This window comes from Indicator indicator, chromosome 6 (genome assembly GCF_027791375.1).
Source record: "Indicator indicator isolate 239-I01 chromosome 6, UM_Iind_1.1, whole genome shotgun sequence".
Classification (NCBI taxonomy): Eukaryota; Metazoa; Chordata; class Aves; order Piciformes; family Indicatoridae; genus Indicator; species Indicator indicator.
In genome coordinates, this window is record NC_072015.1 from 18,928,664 (window position 1) to 18,945,574 (window position 16,911).

Below are 16,911 nucleotides of genomic sequence, written 5' to 3' on the forward strand. Positions count from 1 at the left end.
TTTCTTTTGCAGAAACCTGAATAAAATACTGTTACTGTATCACTCACAACTGCTTTTTGCAGAGTACAGTGCTATTGTCCTCCACCCCAGTGAAGTCTGCATCACCAGTCCCCCCGCACCACCCTGCGTGGGCACCCTGGAATGCATTTGCACACGAACATTCACTAGCAGCTGGTTGGCTTGGGGTTTGCTTTCCTCAAAATTCAAGTCAACAGCTGATTTGTAGAAGGAGTCTATCTCCAGTCTGATTAATTAACAGGAGGAGTCCATCTCCAGTCTGATTGATTGGCAGGAGTCTATCTCCAGTCTGATTGATTGGCAGGAGGAGTCCATCTCCAGTCTGATTGGCAGGTGAAAGAGAATGAGAGAGAACTTCAAGCAATGTCAAACTCTGGGCAAGAGCCTGCTCTGTAAGAAGTTTTTAATGCTACGGATGGGTCGAACATCATTCTGGTGTTTTCGCCGCTCAATGAACGAAGTCAGTCTGGATATGTCAATGCTGTCAGCACTTTTGCTATTCCCCAGCTGCAGCCATTGCTCCTGGAGGGCCAGTGCAGCCGAGGGACGCTTAGCTGGATCATCCTGAAGTAGGAAGCATACAAAATCTTTGGCCTTCTGGCTAACTCCTTTGAAGTAGTCATCTGGGAAACTAAAGTCTAAGCGGCAAATATTCAGGCAAGTTTCCTCTACGCTTTCATCCAGGAAAGGAGAGACACCACTAAGAAGGACATATGTGAGCACTCCAATGCTCCAAACATCTGAAGTGAGGGAAACAGGATTTCCAAGAATAATTTCAGGAGCTGCAAACTCTGGGTTTCCAAGTAACTGGTGGATATAATAAGTGGTATTGAGCTGGACTGCATCTCCAAAGTCAGCCAGTTTTATTGTTGGCTTAGTGGAACTCTGGTCCACCAAAATATTTTCAGGCTAGAAAACAAAAGCAAAAGTTAAAATTTATTTTTTTCAAGTCAGTCTAACACACATTTTGACATTACTGTTTCCCAGATAGTGCTATCAGCTCAAGAGTGTAACAAACAGCTGCAAAACTTAAAGGATTGCTGCTGAATGCCAGTTCTGCAAAGCTCCTAAGCAGTCCTACCAAGGCTTCCCCCAGAAGTACAGTATGCAATGAATGTGTTTGACCTGCTGGCACCATAGTTTTTGCAGAAAACATATACTGCAGATGTTCACAACAGCTCTGCAAAGTTTCACAGGGCCCTGCATTTGGCAACTTAAGTTTAAAAAACAGCAACTATAAATAGAGGGCAAATAAAGCAACTGCTCTATTTGCTTTATGACAGAGACAACAAAACTCTTTTATTTAAAGACTTAAAGGTCTTGTCAGAATTTTTATGCTTTCAACAGAATTCAGCGTTACTTGGTGATTGTTTGCTGTAATGCAGCTATACAGACGGAAGTCAAGCACTGTTTTAAGACTATGGCAGCAACAGATCCTGTTAGATGCACACAACTTCAAGAGAACTGCCCCACTACAGGTGAGCTGAAATTGGAAATATTTTATGGTTTTATTTCTAAAGCTCCTGCTCCTGTTAACTGTGGTATTATCAAAATAAAAGTGACTTACCTACATCAAGTTTTTAACTAGTTCATCTGTATGTAGCCGGAGATTGAAACAAGTACATATGCCACAAGAAAAAATTACATTTTGGGTCTCCATGATATGCAGAACAGATTAGTTCTGCTTGGAAAACAGAAGTATGTGAAGGGAAGATGTAGATTCCTTTTTGCCTTTTCTCACTATGACCCCATTCAGCTAAAGATACCCTGCCTAGAAAGATGATGGGTCGGTACTAAAATTCCTTATTATTCAGATAGAGGTGGGAAAAAAAAAGAGTAAGTTTTTAATATTCACATCAAGACCACCTTATACAGCTTTTCCTACTAGAACACACCAAATCCTTGGTGGCTCAAAATTCAAAGGGTAGAACAGGTCCAAAGAGGTACCATTCACATAGATATCATAATCCTCAAAGTGCAAAGATGAGAAACATTTGCAGAAACAGAGGAAGAGCAGCCTCTTTCACAACATCATACTTCTTGAGAAAGAAATGGATTTCTACTGCAAGTTTCTCAGAAACGAAATAAAACAAAACTGTTCCTGTCAGCAATTATTTCCAGCACAAAGGACCACACAAAGCTTTGAAGAGAAAGCACAGGGAATTAAAAGTTTCTGCTTTGTTGGCTGTGACTGAACTAAAGCATTTGGGGATGGAGCCCTGATCCATAACCTTCATACAGTCTCACAGTGATTCACAGTTCTATGTTCCCAGCTGCAAGTTTCCTACAAGGGGGATGTTTTTGTGCCCGGAATGGTGCACACTTCCAGGAATCTCATTCACTCCTCACCTTTAGGTCCAAATGTGCTATTCTGCAGTTGTGAAGATACTGCACAGCTTCCAGAATCTCTCCCAGGTAGAGTCTGATCTTCCCTTCTGTGAGATTTCCCCATCGCACGACGTAGTCTAGAAGGCGACCCTGGTCAGCCCTATTGGAATTACAAGGGTTATATTTTGGATTAATCCATGTATCAGAACTGAAAGCAAAAACCTAACAGGCCATAGATGATGGGAATAAATCTAGCCTGCAGCATCTAGAAGACAGGACTAGGGTATGAAGAGGAGATCTGGTATCAAGCTACCAGATCACAGCATTCCTAATTTACTTGTGCAACCACTTGGTATAAAATAATTCCTGGACCTTGAAACTAATTAGGATAATCATCCACTTAGCAGTTTAACATCTCAACTTATTTCCTTCTGAATATTAAACTTAGTATTTTAATAAAAACATTTGACAACTGCAATATTTTACTGAGGTGTTTTCAAACTTCAATCAAAGTTCCTTATTCACAGGACCACTATAAATGTCCCAGAAAGTTAACTGTAGAGGTTGCACTTTACAGATATTGTTAAAGTCCACACACATTTCTAACACTAGTATGTAGTTGGTGGAGGTCTCAAAGGTATCAAGAAGGCCAATGAGCTGGGGATGCTGGAGATTCTGCATGACTCCAAGTTCATGGGTAACTTGGTCTCGCTTCATCAACTTCTTATTCACAAATTTAGTGGCTACTGCTCGCTTGGTTCCCTTCTGGTCGCACTTCTTAACGACAGAAAATCTGCCCCTGGAATACAATGTTGAAAAGAAAGAATTAACTGAAAGGACATACTTTTACCTTGAGAAATACCTTTAGAGAGAGATATAATTTTAGATCTCTAATAGGCTACTCCTACAGAGCAGTTTCTGAACATAAACAAGTTTTCAGCACATGCATCTTTTGTAAAGTGTGTCTGTATACATAATTATTTCCTGAGAGAGATCTATTTTATTGCATTTGCAGAGAACTCAAGTCAGAGTAGTATCCAGCTTTGGACAGATGTATAGTCTACATGACTTATTTTTCCCATTTTTGAATTTTTGCTGTCTGCAATTTTCATATCCTAAATAAAAAGATTCATGAGAGCTTCACTACAGAAGTATCACCAGTCACTGTAAGGCGTGCTTAAAAAAAAAAAATCCCTTAGTCTATGAGACCACTTCAGCCTAAATACATTCTGGTTTTGCAGTGCCATCTAGTGCTGGTAAAATTTTCACTTCCTCATTTCTATTTAATCCAATGCAATTCTGGTCCTTTTAGGCTCATGTGAGTATTTTTCAAAGAGAATTTCAGTTTTTGAAAGAGAAGTTAACATTTTGACATAGCTTGGAGATCAGCATACAGAACATACCTGCCAAGCTCAGCCACTTCACTGTAGAGGGAATCAAAGTTGTCTTTCCAGATTACAATGATTCCATCACTTCCAGGACCTACAAAAACCAGAGGACAGTATGGCCAAAATTTAATATACTCAGATTCTCCTCAGAACTAAATGTTGTAATTATAACCAATGTATTGTTTCAGGTGTTTGCAGAAAGAAGTATTTAGATTTCATATTCAGTTTGGTAATAGGTTCCAGGAAGAATTTGCCTCAGTCAGACTGGCCCGTCACCTTTCTTTTGAAGCTGAAAGTGTCTGTATTGAAAAGCAACTCACAGTGTCATATTGCCCATCTTCTTGTAGCTCAGAAAATTATTTCTGTAGCCAACTACTTGATAGTTTATAAAGACTACTACAGCAAGAAAAGGCAAAGAGTATTCTTCACACTTTGCACAAGATAATGCACAAGAATTGCCTAGAATCAAATGGCAAGTTCCCAAGAATTGGAAAAGACTTTATAGTTTGATGTTGAAATCTTATTTTGTGCTACAGCTTCAGAGTTTTTGTTTTGCTCTTATGGACTGGGGAAACGAAGGGGAGAAAATGGGACCAGAATTTTTGGTAAAAGTATTAATAGAGCTGAATAGAAGGGCTAGCAAAATATAGCTGCCTGAATTTTGGAGTCTAGTTGCAGAGTAACAAAGATATATCAAATTCTGGTTTAGCTTTGATTTAAAAGTGAACCCTTGCTTTTGGATAAGGTCAGTAAGACCAAGGACTGTGTCTGAAAGAGAGCAATTTACACGAATTCTGTGACTCTGATAGTGGCTAAATTCAAATTCTGTACTGGTGTAGGAAGGACACTCTTTACACAAATTCCTCAAAGCACAGTTTTACACTAATTCTTGTCCATCAAGAGCTGTTTTATTCCCATGACTAGAAAGCTTCTTTGGCTGAGACACTATCAGTGACCTTGTTGATCTCCATGTGACATAGGGCAGCAGCAAGACAAACACAGCAAAGCAGCCTGGCTAATGCAGCAGAACAAATTCTACAGCAGAACTAAGTCAGGTGCAGTGGATATTGTCTGTATAGGAATAAGCAACGTTGGCAAGTAGAAGGAACCAGCAAAAATAACAAGATAAGATACCTATTATCAACAATATACCTGCCACTGAAAAAAAGGAAAAAAGATTAGTATAGCAGCCACACAAAAATGTAAGCTCTCCTTTTCAGTAAACATTAGTGTAAAGACACCATTTTTTTGCCTTTTTTATACATTGCAATACATCCATCTTAGGGCTTAATTATTGGCTGTTTTGTGTCAGTGAGCACAAAGTGTCATGAATATGTTTGCTGTAAGGTGCTTACTGTGGCTACCAACAGGCAGAGCTTGAAGTGGCAGCACTCATTAAATATCACCAAAAATTTCTTTCAGAGTCTGGTTTCAACACTGCAGGAAAATGGCAAAGTTTTTCAGGGGGAAAAAAAATAGAAAAAAAAAGGTAGGAAGAACATATTTTGGAGAGGTTTAGTACAACGGTACAAGTTCCCACATCAGCTGGGACAGCCATATAAACCAGCGTTTCCTATCTTGTTTTCTTTTATGTGAGTCAATTTGAGACAGAGACATCCACTTAAAATCTATAAATTAATTCTCAGCAATAGATAAATATATGGGCTTCTCAAGAGAATAAAGGACCCAAATAGCATCAGTTGTTACAAACTACATGTAAGAAAGCCTGCGACCTGGATGAGAGAACAGAGCAAGCGTACTGTCAGCAAGTTTGCTGATGACACAAAACTGGAAGGAGCAGTGGACACACCTGAAGGCTGTGCTGCCAATTCAGTGAGACCTAGATGAGCTGGAAAGTTGGGAAGGGAGAAATGTAATGAAATACAACAAGAACAAGTGTAGAGTCTTGTATCTGGGAAAGAACAACCTCATGTACCAGTATAGGTTGGGGACTGACCTGTTGGAGAGCAGCATAGGGGAAAGCAGACAGATGGATGACCATGAGCCAGCAATGTGCCCTTGTGTCCAAGAAGACCAATGGCATCCACAGTGTATTTGAAGGGATGTGGCTAGTAGGCTGGGAGAGGTTCTCCTCCCTCTCTTCTCTGGCCTAGTGTGAGGCTGCACCTGGAATATTGTGGCCAGTTCTGGACCCCTCAGCTCAAGAAGCACAGGCAGCTGCTTGAAAGAGTCCAGCACAGAGCCACACTGATGATTAAGAAAGTTGAACATCTCCCTTATGAGGAATGGCAGAGGGAGCGGGGTCACTTTATAAAGTCTGGCAGAGACTGAGGGGTGACCTTATTAATGATCATAAATATGTGAAGGGTGAGTGTCAGGAGGATGGAGCCAGGCTCTTCTAAGTGATGTCCAATGATATGACAAGGGACAATGGGTGCAAGCAGCAGCACAGGAGGATGAACATAAGGAAAAACTTATTCACTGTGAGGATGACAAAACACTGGAACAAGCTGCCCAGAGAGGTTGTGGAGTCTTCCCTGCAGACATTCAAAACCTGCCAGGATGCATTCCTGTGTGACCTACTCTAGGTGGTCCTGCCTTGGCAAGGGGGTTGGACTAGCTGATCTTCTGAGGTCCCTTCCAGTCCCTAACATTCTGTGATGCTGTCTGTCTCCTTGTGTTTTCCCTGTTTCTAAAAATGGAGGATTCTGAATACTTAACAGAGAAGTAAGTGAATGTACAAACACACTGAAACTTATCATAATGTCATCAAACACATGAAGTAAAAATGTTTTGGGTTTTTTTGCTGTATGCCTTCAGAACACAGGCATTTTTTATGTTTGCAGGTTTCCTTTTTGTTCTCTCATAAACATTCAGTTTGTCTTATTTTCAGTACTGAGATAATGTAACTGAAGTGTAGAACCATGATGCAAAGACAAGGAATAGTTATACATTCTCCTAAACACTGTGGCTTTAAAATTCTACCCCAGAGGAATACTAATGTGCAGAGTAATGTTAATCTTCTGTCTGTATACTTTAGAAATCATACATTTTAGCACAGTAACGTTAATTGAGACTAAACTAAGAATACAGATGATAAAATAAGATGCTATCACAGTCTGAACCAGTATTGACAGATGAGGAAAATGCATGCTCAAAGTACTGCATAGGCATCTTGCCTGTATGAACCTCTAACTAGTTACATCCTAAAAGTGCATCTATTCCTGCTGCAGCAAGTAATATAACACAGGTGAAAAGGTTTGTTACAGTACTCCTTTAAGAGAGGGATGCTCAAGAGCTGAGGTTTTCTTTTTCTTGTGCTATGGGTAGTTGATGCTTTGCAACCTACCTAAAACTCGTAGACTGGCAGAAGATGAAACCGAACCCATATCGTTTGCAGCTATACACGTATAGATACCATCGTCTTCTGCAGTGACACCAATGATTTTCAGTGAAGCCTCTCCTAAGTCACTGGAAAACACAATGGCATCTGTTAACTTCATATTCATTTTACAGACGTTATGCTATAGAAATTGAACGAAGTTGGATTGACACTGTCAATATTTCTTATTCGCCAGTCCCTATCTCTCTCTGGACAAACATTACGAATCCTGACCCTGCCATTTCAAAAGTGTCTACCAGAATATGAGCACTTTGTGTCCATTGAGTTTCTTGGAATATCCTACAGATTTAGAAAAACATCCTCACTGACACTCTCTCAGCATGTCCCAAGCTCCATTGCGTTTGAAAATCAAATGCCTCCCCTGTTTCTTCCTGCTTCCTCTAATTCCTTCAAATTATGAAAAGCCACTTCAAGATAATCATTGTTCTTTTTCTGGAAGGTTAGCTTCCATTCCTGACTCCCAGCATATGGAAGCTGATTAAACATTTGTACTTTCAGAGATTCACCCCTTGTAAGAGGGCTCCCCCCTCCAATACAAAAGACACATGTCACCACACCTTTGGAAACCTCAGAATCTGGAAGAATGAGGATGGCAGGAAACTAAAAATGGCTTCAGCTTTTCCTCTGCTCCAGAGCAGAGACAGCACAAACTATGCAAGACCAGAAAAGAAAGGTTCTGCAGTCTTCCTTAATCTTACTGCAGAACCATCCTTTTTGCTTGATGATTTGCCTTTAAATGGCTGCTTAAATCTTCCTCTGTGCCATTCTAGTATGTTTTTTGACCATATGCCAAGGACCCGAACAGTAGATAATTTTATTTACAGAAGTCTCTAACAAATGTGAATACTTGGCAAGTCCTCTCTATGCTTTTCTAAGCTCAAAATAACTGTAACATTGTGTTATTCTTTCACAATATGTCACATTTTCAAGATTTTCTATCATTCTTATTGCTTTCCTTTGGATTCATCTGAGTTACATTCCAATTATTTGACTGACTGACTTGAAAACTATTTACCGTTGTTTTCATCACATAATTTAATTTCAGGGGGAAAAAAATATAAATTTTAGGAACATAGGAAGATGACCCTCCTCCCCTCAAAGAACATTCCATGATTATTATTTCTAAAAATCTGTCAGACACAGGCAACAATTTACTGGATATAATTCCATAACAGTAGTGAATCACGGTGAATTATACCCAGCAAATCTAACTCTCAATCATCTCACAACAGTCCTGGACGCAGTAGCAAAGCTGCCACAGCGCCTCTGCCTCCCCTGGGTATAAAAGAATTACACTTGGTGAAAAAGAAAAAGCAAGAGAAGGTTAAAAATAACAGTATAACATGCAATCAAGTTTGAAGGCAAGCTGGGCTATACCACACAACCTCTAAGAAGATGACATAGTCCTCTATTATTATAGTCTTCTATTATTATAGTCTTATTATTATAGTCATGAGGTGTAGGGTGACAGGTTGGACTCGATGATCTTTGAGGTCTCTTCCAACCTTCTTGATTCTATGATTCTATCTACTAATGAGAAACTTTTCCCAAGAAACCCCTTCATTTTGAATTAAGGGCATAAAATAACCCATTTCTTCACACTGAAGTTACATTTTCTGTATATAAAAGAATGCTTTATCAAAAAAATTTAATCTTTTCTAACATGCAGTTTCACATTCCCAAATACAGCAATTTTTCTTATTAATCAGGTGTCAGGGTTACCAGTTAGTCTGTCAAGTTGTATCACAGAAAAGCTAAAAACAGACAAAAATATTAATTTCTGTGCTTTGGTAATGAAGACAGTAGCATTGCCATGTCAGCAGGAACCAGAGGCTTTCCTTTGCAAAATACTGTAGTGTGATCTGATTCTCCTCAAAAACAACGGTATGCTACTAATGGGAATAAGAGATTAGTAGGATGGCATGTCATACCACTCGTGTGTCACAACATCAAGCACTAGGTCAGCACTGGCTCCTGCAATAGCTGACCAAGAACACCAGCTGAATTTTCTTTTGTGTTTAAAAATCAACTGAATGTGAAGTTGGGGTACTGCATCCATTGAGAGAAGTTGCACATTTCCAGAAAATCTCAGATGTGAAGTATTTCTAAGGGCAAACTTGCCATTATGCTTCAAAGCCAAAAGCTATCCAGAACCAAGGGGGCTAACAGAAAATGTGGCAGTTCCTGTTACACATGAGACAAATTACTGTACCTGTACGAAATGCTGTGATGACCATCATTGCTCAGTGTGCTGTGATCAGGACCTTTCCAAGTAACTGAAGCCTTGGGGCGACCACAGATTTTACACCTAAGCACGATGGTCTCTCCTGTCTCACACGTTACCTCACTCAACGGTATTATAAACTCCGGGGGAACTGGTAAAAGAAAATTAATGGCATTAGGTCAACTGAAGATAATAAATCTGGTTTTCTATTTTTCTTGCACTCTCTCTTTTCCATTAGACAAGTTAGTATAGTAATAAACATGACACACAGCATTTACTGTCTCCATTATACAAAAAGAACCTACGTATAGAAAACACTCAGTTCCTCACATAATTCATAACAAGAAAATTTAAACAAAGTAAATAATGTTTTGATCAAATTATATTTAGTGCAACTTCAAAAACAGTAACTTACCATCATAAATGTAATTGGGGTTGAGAAGCTGGAAAGGAGAAAATAAAGAATTAATGCCATGATAACCTTGTAACAACTTAAAGAATTGTAGAAAACAAAGCACAGTGATATGTTAAAGTTAGCTGTACCCACAAAGATCCAAGAAATATCTGAACATAAGAATTTCTGCACCACTCTACTCTTTCTGCAATGTTCTTAGTCTGCATCATGCTGGCAGGCTCAAATGTTATTTTCTTCCTGTTTTCAGATTTGGCAAACACTCTCTGTTAAAACCATTGTTGCCTCTAATTGCTTCATGTGAAATTCTGACAGAAGCTATCTTTAAAGAAATCCCAAGACAACTTTTTTTGAAAACTACTTCATCTTTGTAACACTTACCTTTACAGAAACCTTGTTGGCAAGTCCTTCTCGGGATTTGCGGTAACCATTTTCTAGCTTGCCTTCCCTTTTGCCGTCTTTATCTTTTTTCTCAGATTTCTTCCTTAAACGGAGTGCTGTGTGCCAAGATGCTGACTTCCTGAATAGAGAATATTAAACTTTGATTTTTTTTTTTCAACTCTGTGTAGTATGTTATACTCTCCAGTTTAAAATGGCATTGGAAAAGTATGTCAAAATGTAATTTCATTGTATTAAAGTTTCCTGAAATAAAATACATTAAATGTTCCATAAGAGATGCTATCTGGGGTTAAAGCTGCAAGCAAGCTAGTAAGATTAGCCTGTAGTTCATTATTTCTTGAAATCAGTGCTGGAAGGGTAAACTTTATATATGAAAATATAAACTGTCAAATGCAGCCTATAGAAGCTTTACATAAAGTCTAAGTGCTATGAACTTTGATATAATTTCTCTCATTGTACGTTTGAGAGAGGTCTTCCTAGCACAATCAGTCACTTTCAATAGATTTTTGACTCAAAGTAGATATTCAGAAACTCTGCAATCTTTTTTTCACTTGGAACATTCCTGACTGTTTTCCTAAATAAAGGTGTCTAGCCTGGTAACTCATTCTATTCAATAAACCAGTAACTATTGCTGCTCTTAGATCATGTATTCTTTCATCAGCTTTTCTCAGAAGAATGCATTACTACAGCTTTTAAATACAGGGTATGAGCTTCTTTCTTACTACCTTGTATTTGTAGTTGCTAAGGGACCTCTGAAGTACTCATTCTGCCTGATCCTCCTTTAATCTAAACCATTCTATGAATCTATTTCTCAAAGCCTGTGTCAACTTCTGGTTTAAAATGTTCAAAGCCCTGTCCAAATTGGAAGTTTTTCTTCCTAGTCCCCTTCTACACCCACCCAGGCACTCACTTGATGGTTCCATCAGGGTTGTCAATTATGACTGCACTGGTATGCCCCAAGACATAGCCGGGAATCCAGCCCTCGGCTGCGGGGCACTGATCAGTGGCGGCTCTGAACACCAAAAACATGTTCTGTTGGTTGCTGGCGAGAATCTGCACGACCTCTCCTTGGTAGACATTTATCTCATCCTCCTTCACTGCCGTGTAATCGTGTGTCACCAGCATGGTGGAGATATTGCTACTGCTGCTACTTTCACTCTGCAAGTGCCAGTTGGAAGCAGAAAGAGAGGGGAAAGGGAAAGAATTGAGTTTAAAGTTCATGATGAAGACATTCTTGGACTGGAACATTACCTGCATAATCCACATAACTTAAGCTGTAGTCAAAGAAAAGAGCTGTAATTTTTCTTTTTACCCTACCTATGTCTACTTATCTTGTACGAACCACTCTGATCTTCTAATACCTTCATGTACACATGCTGCAAAGATTTATTCCTGTTAATTTTACTTGGACTGCTTCCTTTAACTGAGTCAGTTTAGACACAGATCTCAACTGGTCTTTCTTTCAAGCTCATAAACTGAACTTTGTATTTTGTTCAGGCAACAAAACCAGAGAACAGCATGTAGGACAGTTTTTCATGGTCTTAGAGATGCAGCTTCAAAATCATAATCATTAACTCATAAACATTGGAAATTCCAACAATGAAAAAATACATAGAGTCTTTCCTAGCACTGTCTACCAGATCTCAGACACCAGCCTTCTGCACACAAAACACAATAAAGAAGAAAAGAACAAAGCTTTTGACCATGTGTCTCAAAACCACAAAGCTTGGCCTTTGTTCAATCTGTAAAACCGGGCCCTTTTAATGTACAGGATGAGGTAAATTACTGAAATAAGCAATTAAATCATTTCATGGTCAAAATAGTGCCACTGAACTATGAGAATAAAGCTGGAAGTCTCATTTCTGATTAGTGACTATGACAGCTGAGTGTTGTTAGCTGTTTATCACACACTTCCAATTAGTGTCCATGAATGTTGTTTGTTTCCCTGCTGAGGAATTGCAGAAAGCTAATTATGGCTGATCAGGTGTACACTAAAGTCATACTACTTTTCAGAACAAACATGGTCATGAACGTACTGAAAATTAATTTAAGTAAGACACATTTTGTCCTTTAGCATGCATTTCTCGATGAGATTTAATAAATGGAAGTGTGAAATCTATGATCAGAATACACAACCTATTGTCTGAAATAAGTTATTTTCCTTCTTGAAACAAGTTAAAACCAAGGTGGATGGCTTGTATGTGTGTGTGATGTTCTTCATCTTTGTTCCTACTTCAAACTGTTTCAGGATAGTACTGCTTGTGACCTGAGCTGAAAAAAGAAATCAGCACCCAGATGTAGCCAAAGACTACTATCACATATACATATATATATATATATATATATGTGTATATATATGTACAGGTATATGTGTATATATAGCACAACTACACCTCAGAACCACCTGTATACTAGTACGGAGTGGAAAGCTTGGCAGGCAGGATTAAAATGGTGTCACCTTTTTTCTCAAAACTGTCAAATATTTCTCCCCTCAGCACCGAGGTGATGCAGCAAGGGTCAGTGGACAGCACGGTATCCTGGGAGCCCTGAAAACCAGGTCCTCTTCCAATTTGCTAATGGCCTTAGGCAAGTCACTCTATCTCTCGGTTCCCCATGAGTGCTTTAACCGAGAACTTGGATATTTAGAAAGGAGCAGACTACTCATTCATAGCATGTTCCGCACATTGATGCTTGTGTTTCCAGTGAGCCTGTACATTTTATTCTAATTGGACTATTTTGCCCAGCTGGGTGGTTCAAGTCCATTCTGCCTTTTTCTCCTGTAAGGGTCATGAAGTAAATGCTACCACAGAAAGATCTCACTCTGGATTGTACCTCTACTAAAGCATACTTATGTCAATTCCAGATGCTGTACAGAACTCATTTTGTGCAGCTTAGAGGACTTTGGTACTAGCAAGCCCTTTCCATGACTCAGGAAACAGTGCACACACACAAATGGTTAAATCAAAATAAACTTTCATAACCCATTTTCTCTAGCCTGTTGAATGTGGTGTAAAATCCTGCTAAAGTATGTTCTATAAACAAGGTGATAAATGAAACGTTATGACCCATCTCAATTACCAAACAAAAAGAAACAGTTGTGAACAGAAGGCATGCATCCAGATACCATTTTACAGTATGGTAAAAACAAGCAACGGTGCCTTTGCAGAGATAGTATCAAAATTCAAATGTTTTGAAAACTCAGTGCCATAGTCTTTCTTTTCCTCTTTCTTTTTTTTAATGAAATGACATCAATTAATACTATGCAAGCCTTCTCTGCACATAAAATGTGTAGTAATTGTTAAATACTTAAATGACACCAGATATAACATTATCATCACGTTTTGACAGACTGAAGATAAACACGACAGAGCTAAAACAAATGAAAAGCTGAAGAAATATCAAGATAAAAATACAATACATGCAAAGCTCAATTTTTTTCTTCTGAAGATATTATAAAAGTAAGTGTAAGAACTAAGAGGTCAAGAAAGCTCTGTGTGTTAAACAGTTCTATGAAGAAATGCATGCACTTAAAAAAAATTCTGGCAAGGTAAGTGATTTGCAAAATTGGTACTGAATACTACTTGGGAGAGGGTGGAAAAAGAAACATTTGTGAACGCAATACTTAAGAGAAAAATGAAATGTGAGTTTAAAAAGAAAGGCACCATAGCCTGCCTACCACATCCATGGCAAGTGCCTTGAATTGTTTTGGTCTGTATTTGCATATGCCCTTGCGACTGCTGTGTTGCATTTCCTGGTGGACGTTATTACAGAGAACGTGGATTCTGTTGATACCCCAGCTTCTGCACAAACACATCATTTAGTGCATACTAAAAAGTTGAATCTCCAGATGCCCTAAACCAGTTCTTCTTACAAAGCAGAAAAGTCAAGTGTAGCCACTATTTGTTTTGGTAGTAGTAAAACGAGGATTACTTTAGCTATGGTCTATTTTGAGTGGATTCCAGGAAACTTCCTCGATCAGACACAGGATTTAAAAAGACAACGTTGTACATCAACTAAGGCTGAAAGGAGAGGGGGGAAATAATAAATGAATTAAAAAAAAAATTCAAGCAGCCCAGGGAATGTTCTGTAGATGTCTCCACAAAGTTTAAATTCAACAGGACAATGGTGGCGGATTTGTGCGTGAAAGGAAAAAAGCCCCAAGGCAATCTGCCAAAATCTTGAAGTCAGATTTAAGTGCTGGCCGCAATGCATACCCCAAGGTGTTCTGGCTGCCACGCTTCAGCATGTTAATTATGTGCCTTCACATTAGAGACGAAGAAAGCAAGAAGAGCAAGTTAGTACCAGCCTAGTGATCTATGTTTTCAGCAGAGGCAGAAATTGCATGTTAGCAGTTGCTTTTGTGCCTGTATACATACCCACGTTTCTATGTATACATACACAGAGGTAGATAATTTTTTTTAATATGCAGAAGATATTCAAACAGTTGATTATTTCAGAGCAGTACAGCACTGGAGAGCCAGAAGTTAGTACGGAGAGTGATGGTAACGCACAGAAAGGGAGCATGGGAAGGTTTTAGAAGAGCTTGCAGGACAGAGGTGCTCCGCTCTTACCCCATTACTCTGGGTGGAGTGAACTGACTGCTCGCTGGTCGAGGAGCAAGTGCTCATGCGGTCTGTGTCCTTGCTGTGTGAAGAGTGGCGGTGGACCTGCCGCTGGAGGGAGTCACTGTCCCCAGGGAAAGTGAAGGAGCCAGGGCGGCTGGCAGGGGATGCTGGGATGGAGCTCCAAAAGGAGCCCTTCTGCAGGGGGCTGCTGGGTGGAAAGGTTTCTTTGCCAAAAGAAGAAGGGAAAGTCGTGGAGAGAGGAGAGTTCATTGGTGAGACAGCTCCTGGTCTTGGCTTTCCAAGTGTCAGTGATGCTATGCTGTTTCTTGATCGACTGTCCTCTGAGATTCCACGTGAATCTTTCTGGGCTCCATCAGCTGACCCAGAAATGTTTCCTGCTGTCTTCCTGGGACTTTCAATAACTTTCATCTTGGGAATCTGCTCAGCTTCTCTCTGAGGAGCATCCAGTTCTGCACTGGGAGGATGCCTGTCTGGCTGGCTCAGGCCAGTTTCTAAAGAGGTGTTGTAGTGTGGCAGGGAGAGATTGTGAATGGACATACCTGACATCTTGTCTCCCTCTGCTTGGGCCGAGGCTGCAGAGGAGACTAGGACTGGGGAATGGTGTCTGACAGGCTGGGGGATCCGGGATGGCCGGCTACGGCTGGAGCTGGGGATGCCACTACAGTTGCTGGGGCCACTGCTGTTACCGCTGCTGCTCCCGGTGCCGCCTCCACCACTACCGTGGTTCCTCTGGTACTCAATTGGGGATGTCAAGGCTGCAATGGGGGTGAGAGGGGAGGCGATCAGGGAAAGGGAACTGAAACAGTTTAAAACAGACGTACTTACTGGCAAAAAGGGAGTGCTGTTAAAATAAAATAAATTCCCTTAGCAATAGCGGCCATGGTGTAGACCTCAAATCCCTTTTCTGTATCATACTTTCATGACCTGCTATATACACCTCTCTTAAAGATGGAAAATCTGAAAGCAGTTAAGAAATGTTCTTCTCTAGGATCACATTGTCAGTCAGCAGCCAAGCTGGGAAAAAAACAGGTGTGACTGAATTCTCAGCTTGTTGTTCCATCCATTACAACTCTTAAAAAAAAAAAAAATCTCGACTGGGGCCACAACTGATGGATATTAAAATATGGGAAGAACCTTCTAGTGCCAGAGTAGGCATTTATGCCTTCTACTTTTTTTCCTGCAGAATCTCAATGTTTTTGTCACAGTAACATGTGACACCAGTGGACACTAAAATAACACAAGCAAACATATTCTGAACGCACACTTAAAATGCCACTTGAATTTAGTCTTTAAAAGCTTGCATTTGCTTAAAAGAGGTACACAAGCTGTCCACCTCAACGGATGGAGCCAGTCTTGATTCACTCCTACAAAACATTTGAGACATTTCACCAAGAGAACACCATGTAAATTCAGACGACAACACTTACAATAAATGCTAGCATCTGTTCTGAAGCAGAAATGCTGCGCATATTCCCCAACTGTTCTGTATCAGCTCAGGGAAAACTCGCAAAAAATTTCAAAGCCAAGTAACAACATATTAGAGAGAAGTAATTCAATTATGAACTTCCAGTGACAGGAAATAACTTACCATTTAAAAAGTTGCGCTGGTTTTCTAAAATTTGGTTAATTTCATGGATCCATAACTGGCGGACTCCTGGACTGGCAGAATGCAAAATAAAGGTCTCCGTGACATCGCCCGTTCTTGACGATAGTGCAAATTTACAAGGATCGCTGTCCACATTTTCCTCCAGAGAAAGGCAACTCACCTTTATGAAGAAAAAAAAAATGAAATTACTCCATGTATTTTACAAGAAACACACCTTTAAAATCTCTAACTTAGGAACTCAGAGTCAGATCTTCAAATGATGATAATTTTTTCCTTCAGTAAAATAATACCATGAAACTGGCAGGGATGATCTCTGGAAGCTTCTTCCAACCCCTACTATCCTGTGATTCTGTGAAATGGATTACAGTAAACTAAGAATTAGTGTACAACTTACTGACACACTGTGCCTTAACGATCTCCAGCTGGTCATCATGGCCAGTGCTCTCTGTTGTCCCTCACTCTCCTTTCTTAAAATACTGAGCCTGCTATGGAGTTCTACCACTGCCCCACTGTGAAGGTTTCTGTTGCAGATACAGCAATCACCTTGGAACTGGCTCTCTAGCCAGCACTAAAGGGGATGCTCATG

General features: G+C 39.8%; 1 protein-coding gene across 1 annotated transcript in view; it reads right to left on the reverse strand.

Moving 5' to 3' along the window:
* Window positions 1–276: 276 nt before the first annotated feature.
* Window positions 277–16,911, reverse strand: part of TRIO (trio Rho guanine nucleotide exchange factor) — a 266,295-nt gene continuing 249,660 nt past the window's right edge. The window contains exons 47-57 of the mRNA XM_054381562.1: window positions 16,308–16,485; window positions 14,705–15,474; window positions 11,044–11,291; window positions 10,116–10,254; window positions 9,738–9,765; window positions 9,311–9,473; window positions 7,045–7,166; window positions 3,750–3,828; window positions 2,945–3,145; window positions 2,368–2,506; window positions 277–927 (exon numbers count right to left, since the gene is read on the reverse strand). Of these exons, the coding sequence (XP_054237537.1) occupies window positions 385–927; window positions 2,368–2,506; window positions 2,945–3,145; window positions 3,750–3,828; window positions 7,045–7,166; window positions 9,311–9,473; window positions 9,738–9,765; window positions 10,116–10,254; window positions 11,044–11,291; window positions 14,705–15,474; window positions 16,308–16,485 (2,610 nt within the window). The 3' untranslated portion in view covers window positions 277–384. The remainder of the gene's footprint in view (window positions 928–2,367; window positions 2,507–2,944; window positions 3,146–3,749; window positions 3,829–7,044; window positions 7,167–9,310; window positions 9,474–9,737; window positions 9,766–10,115; window positions 10,255–11,043; window positions 11,292–14,704; window positions 15,475–16,307; window positions 16,486–16,911) is intronic.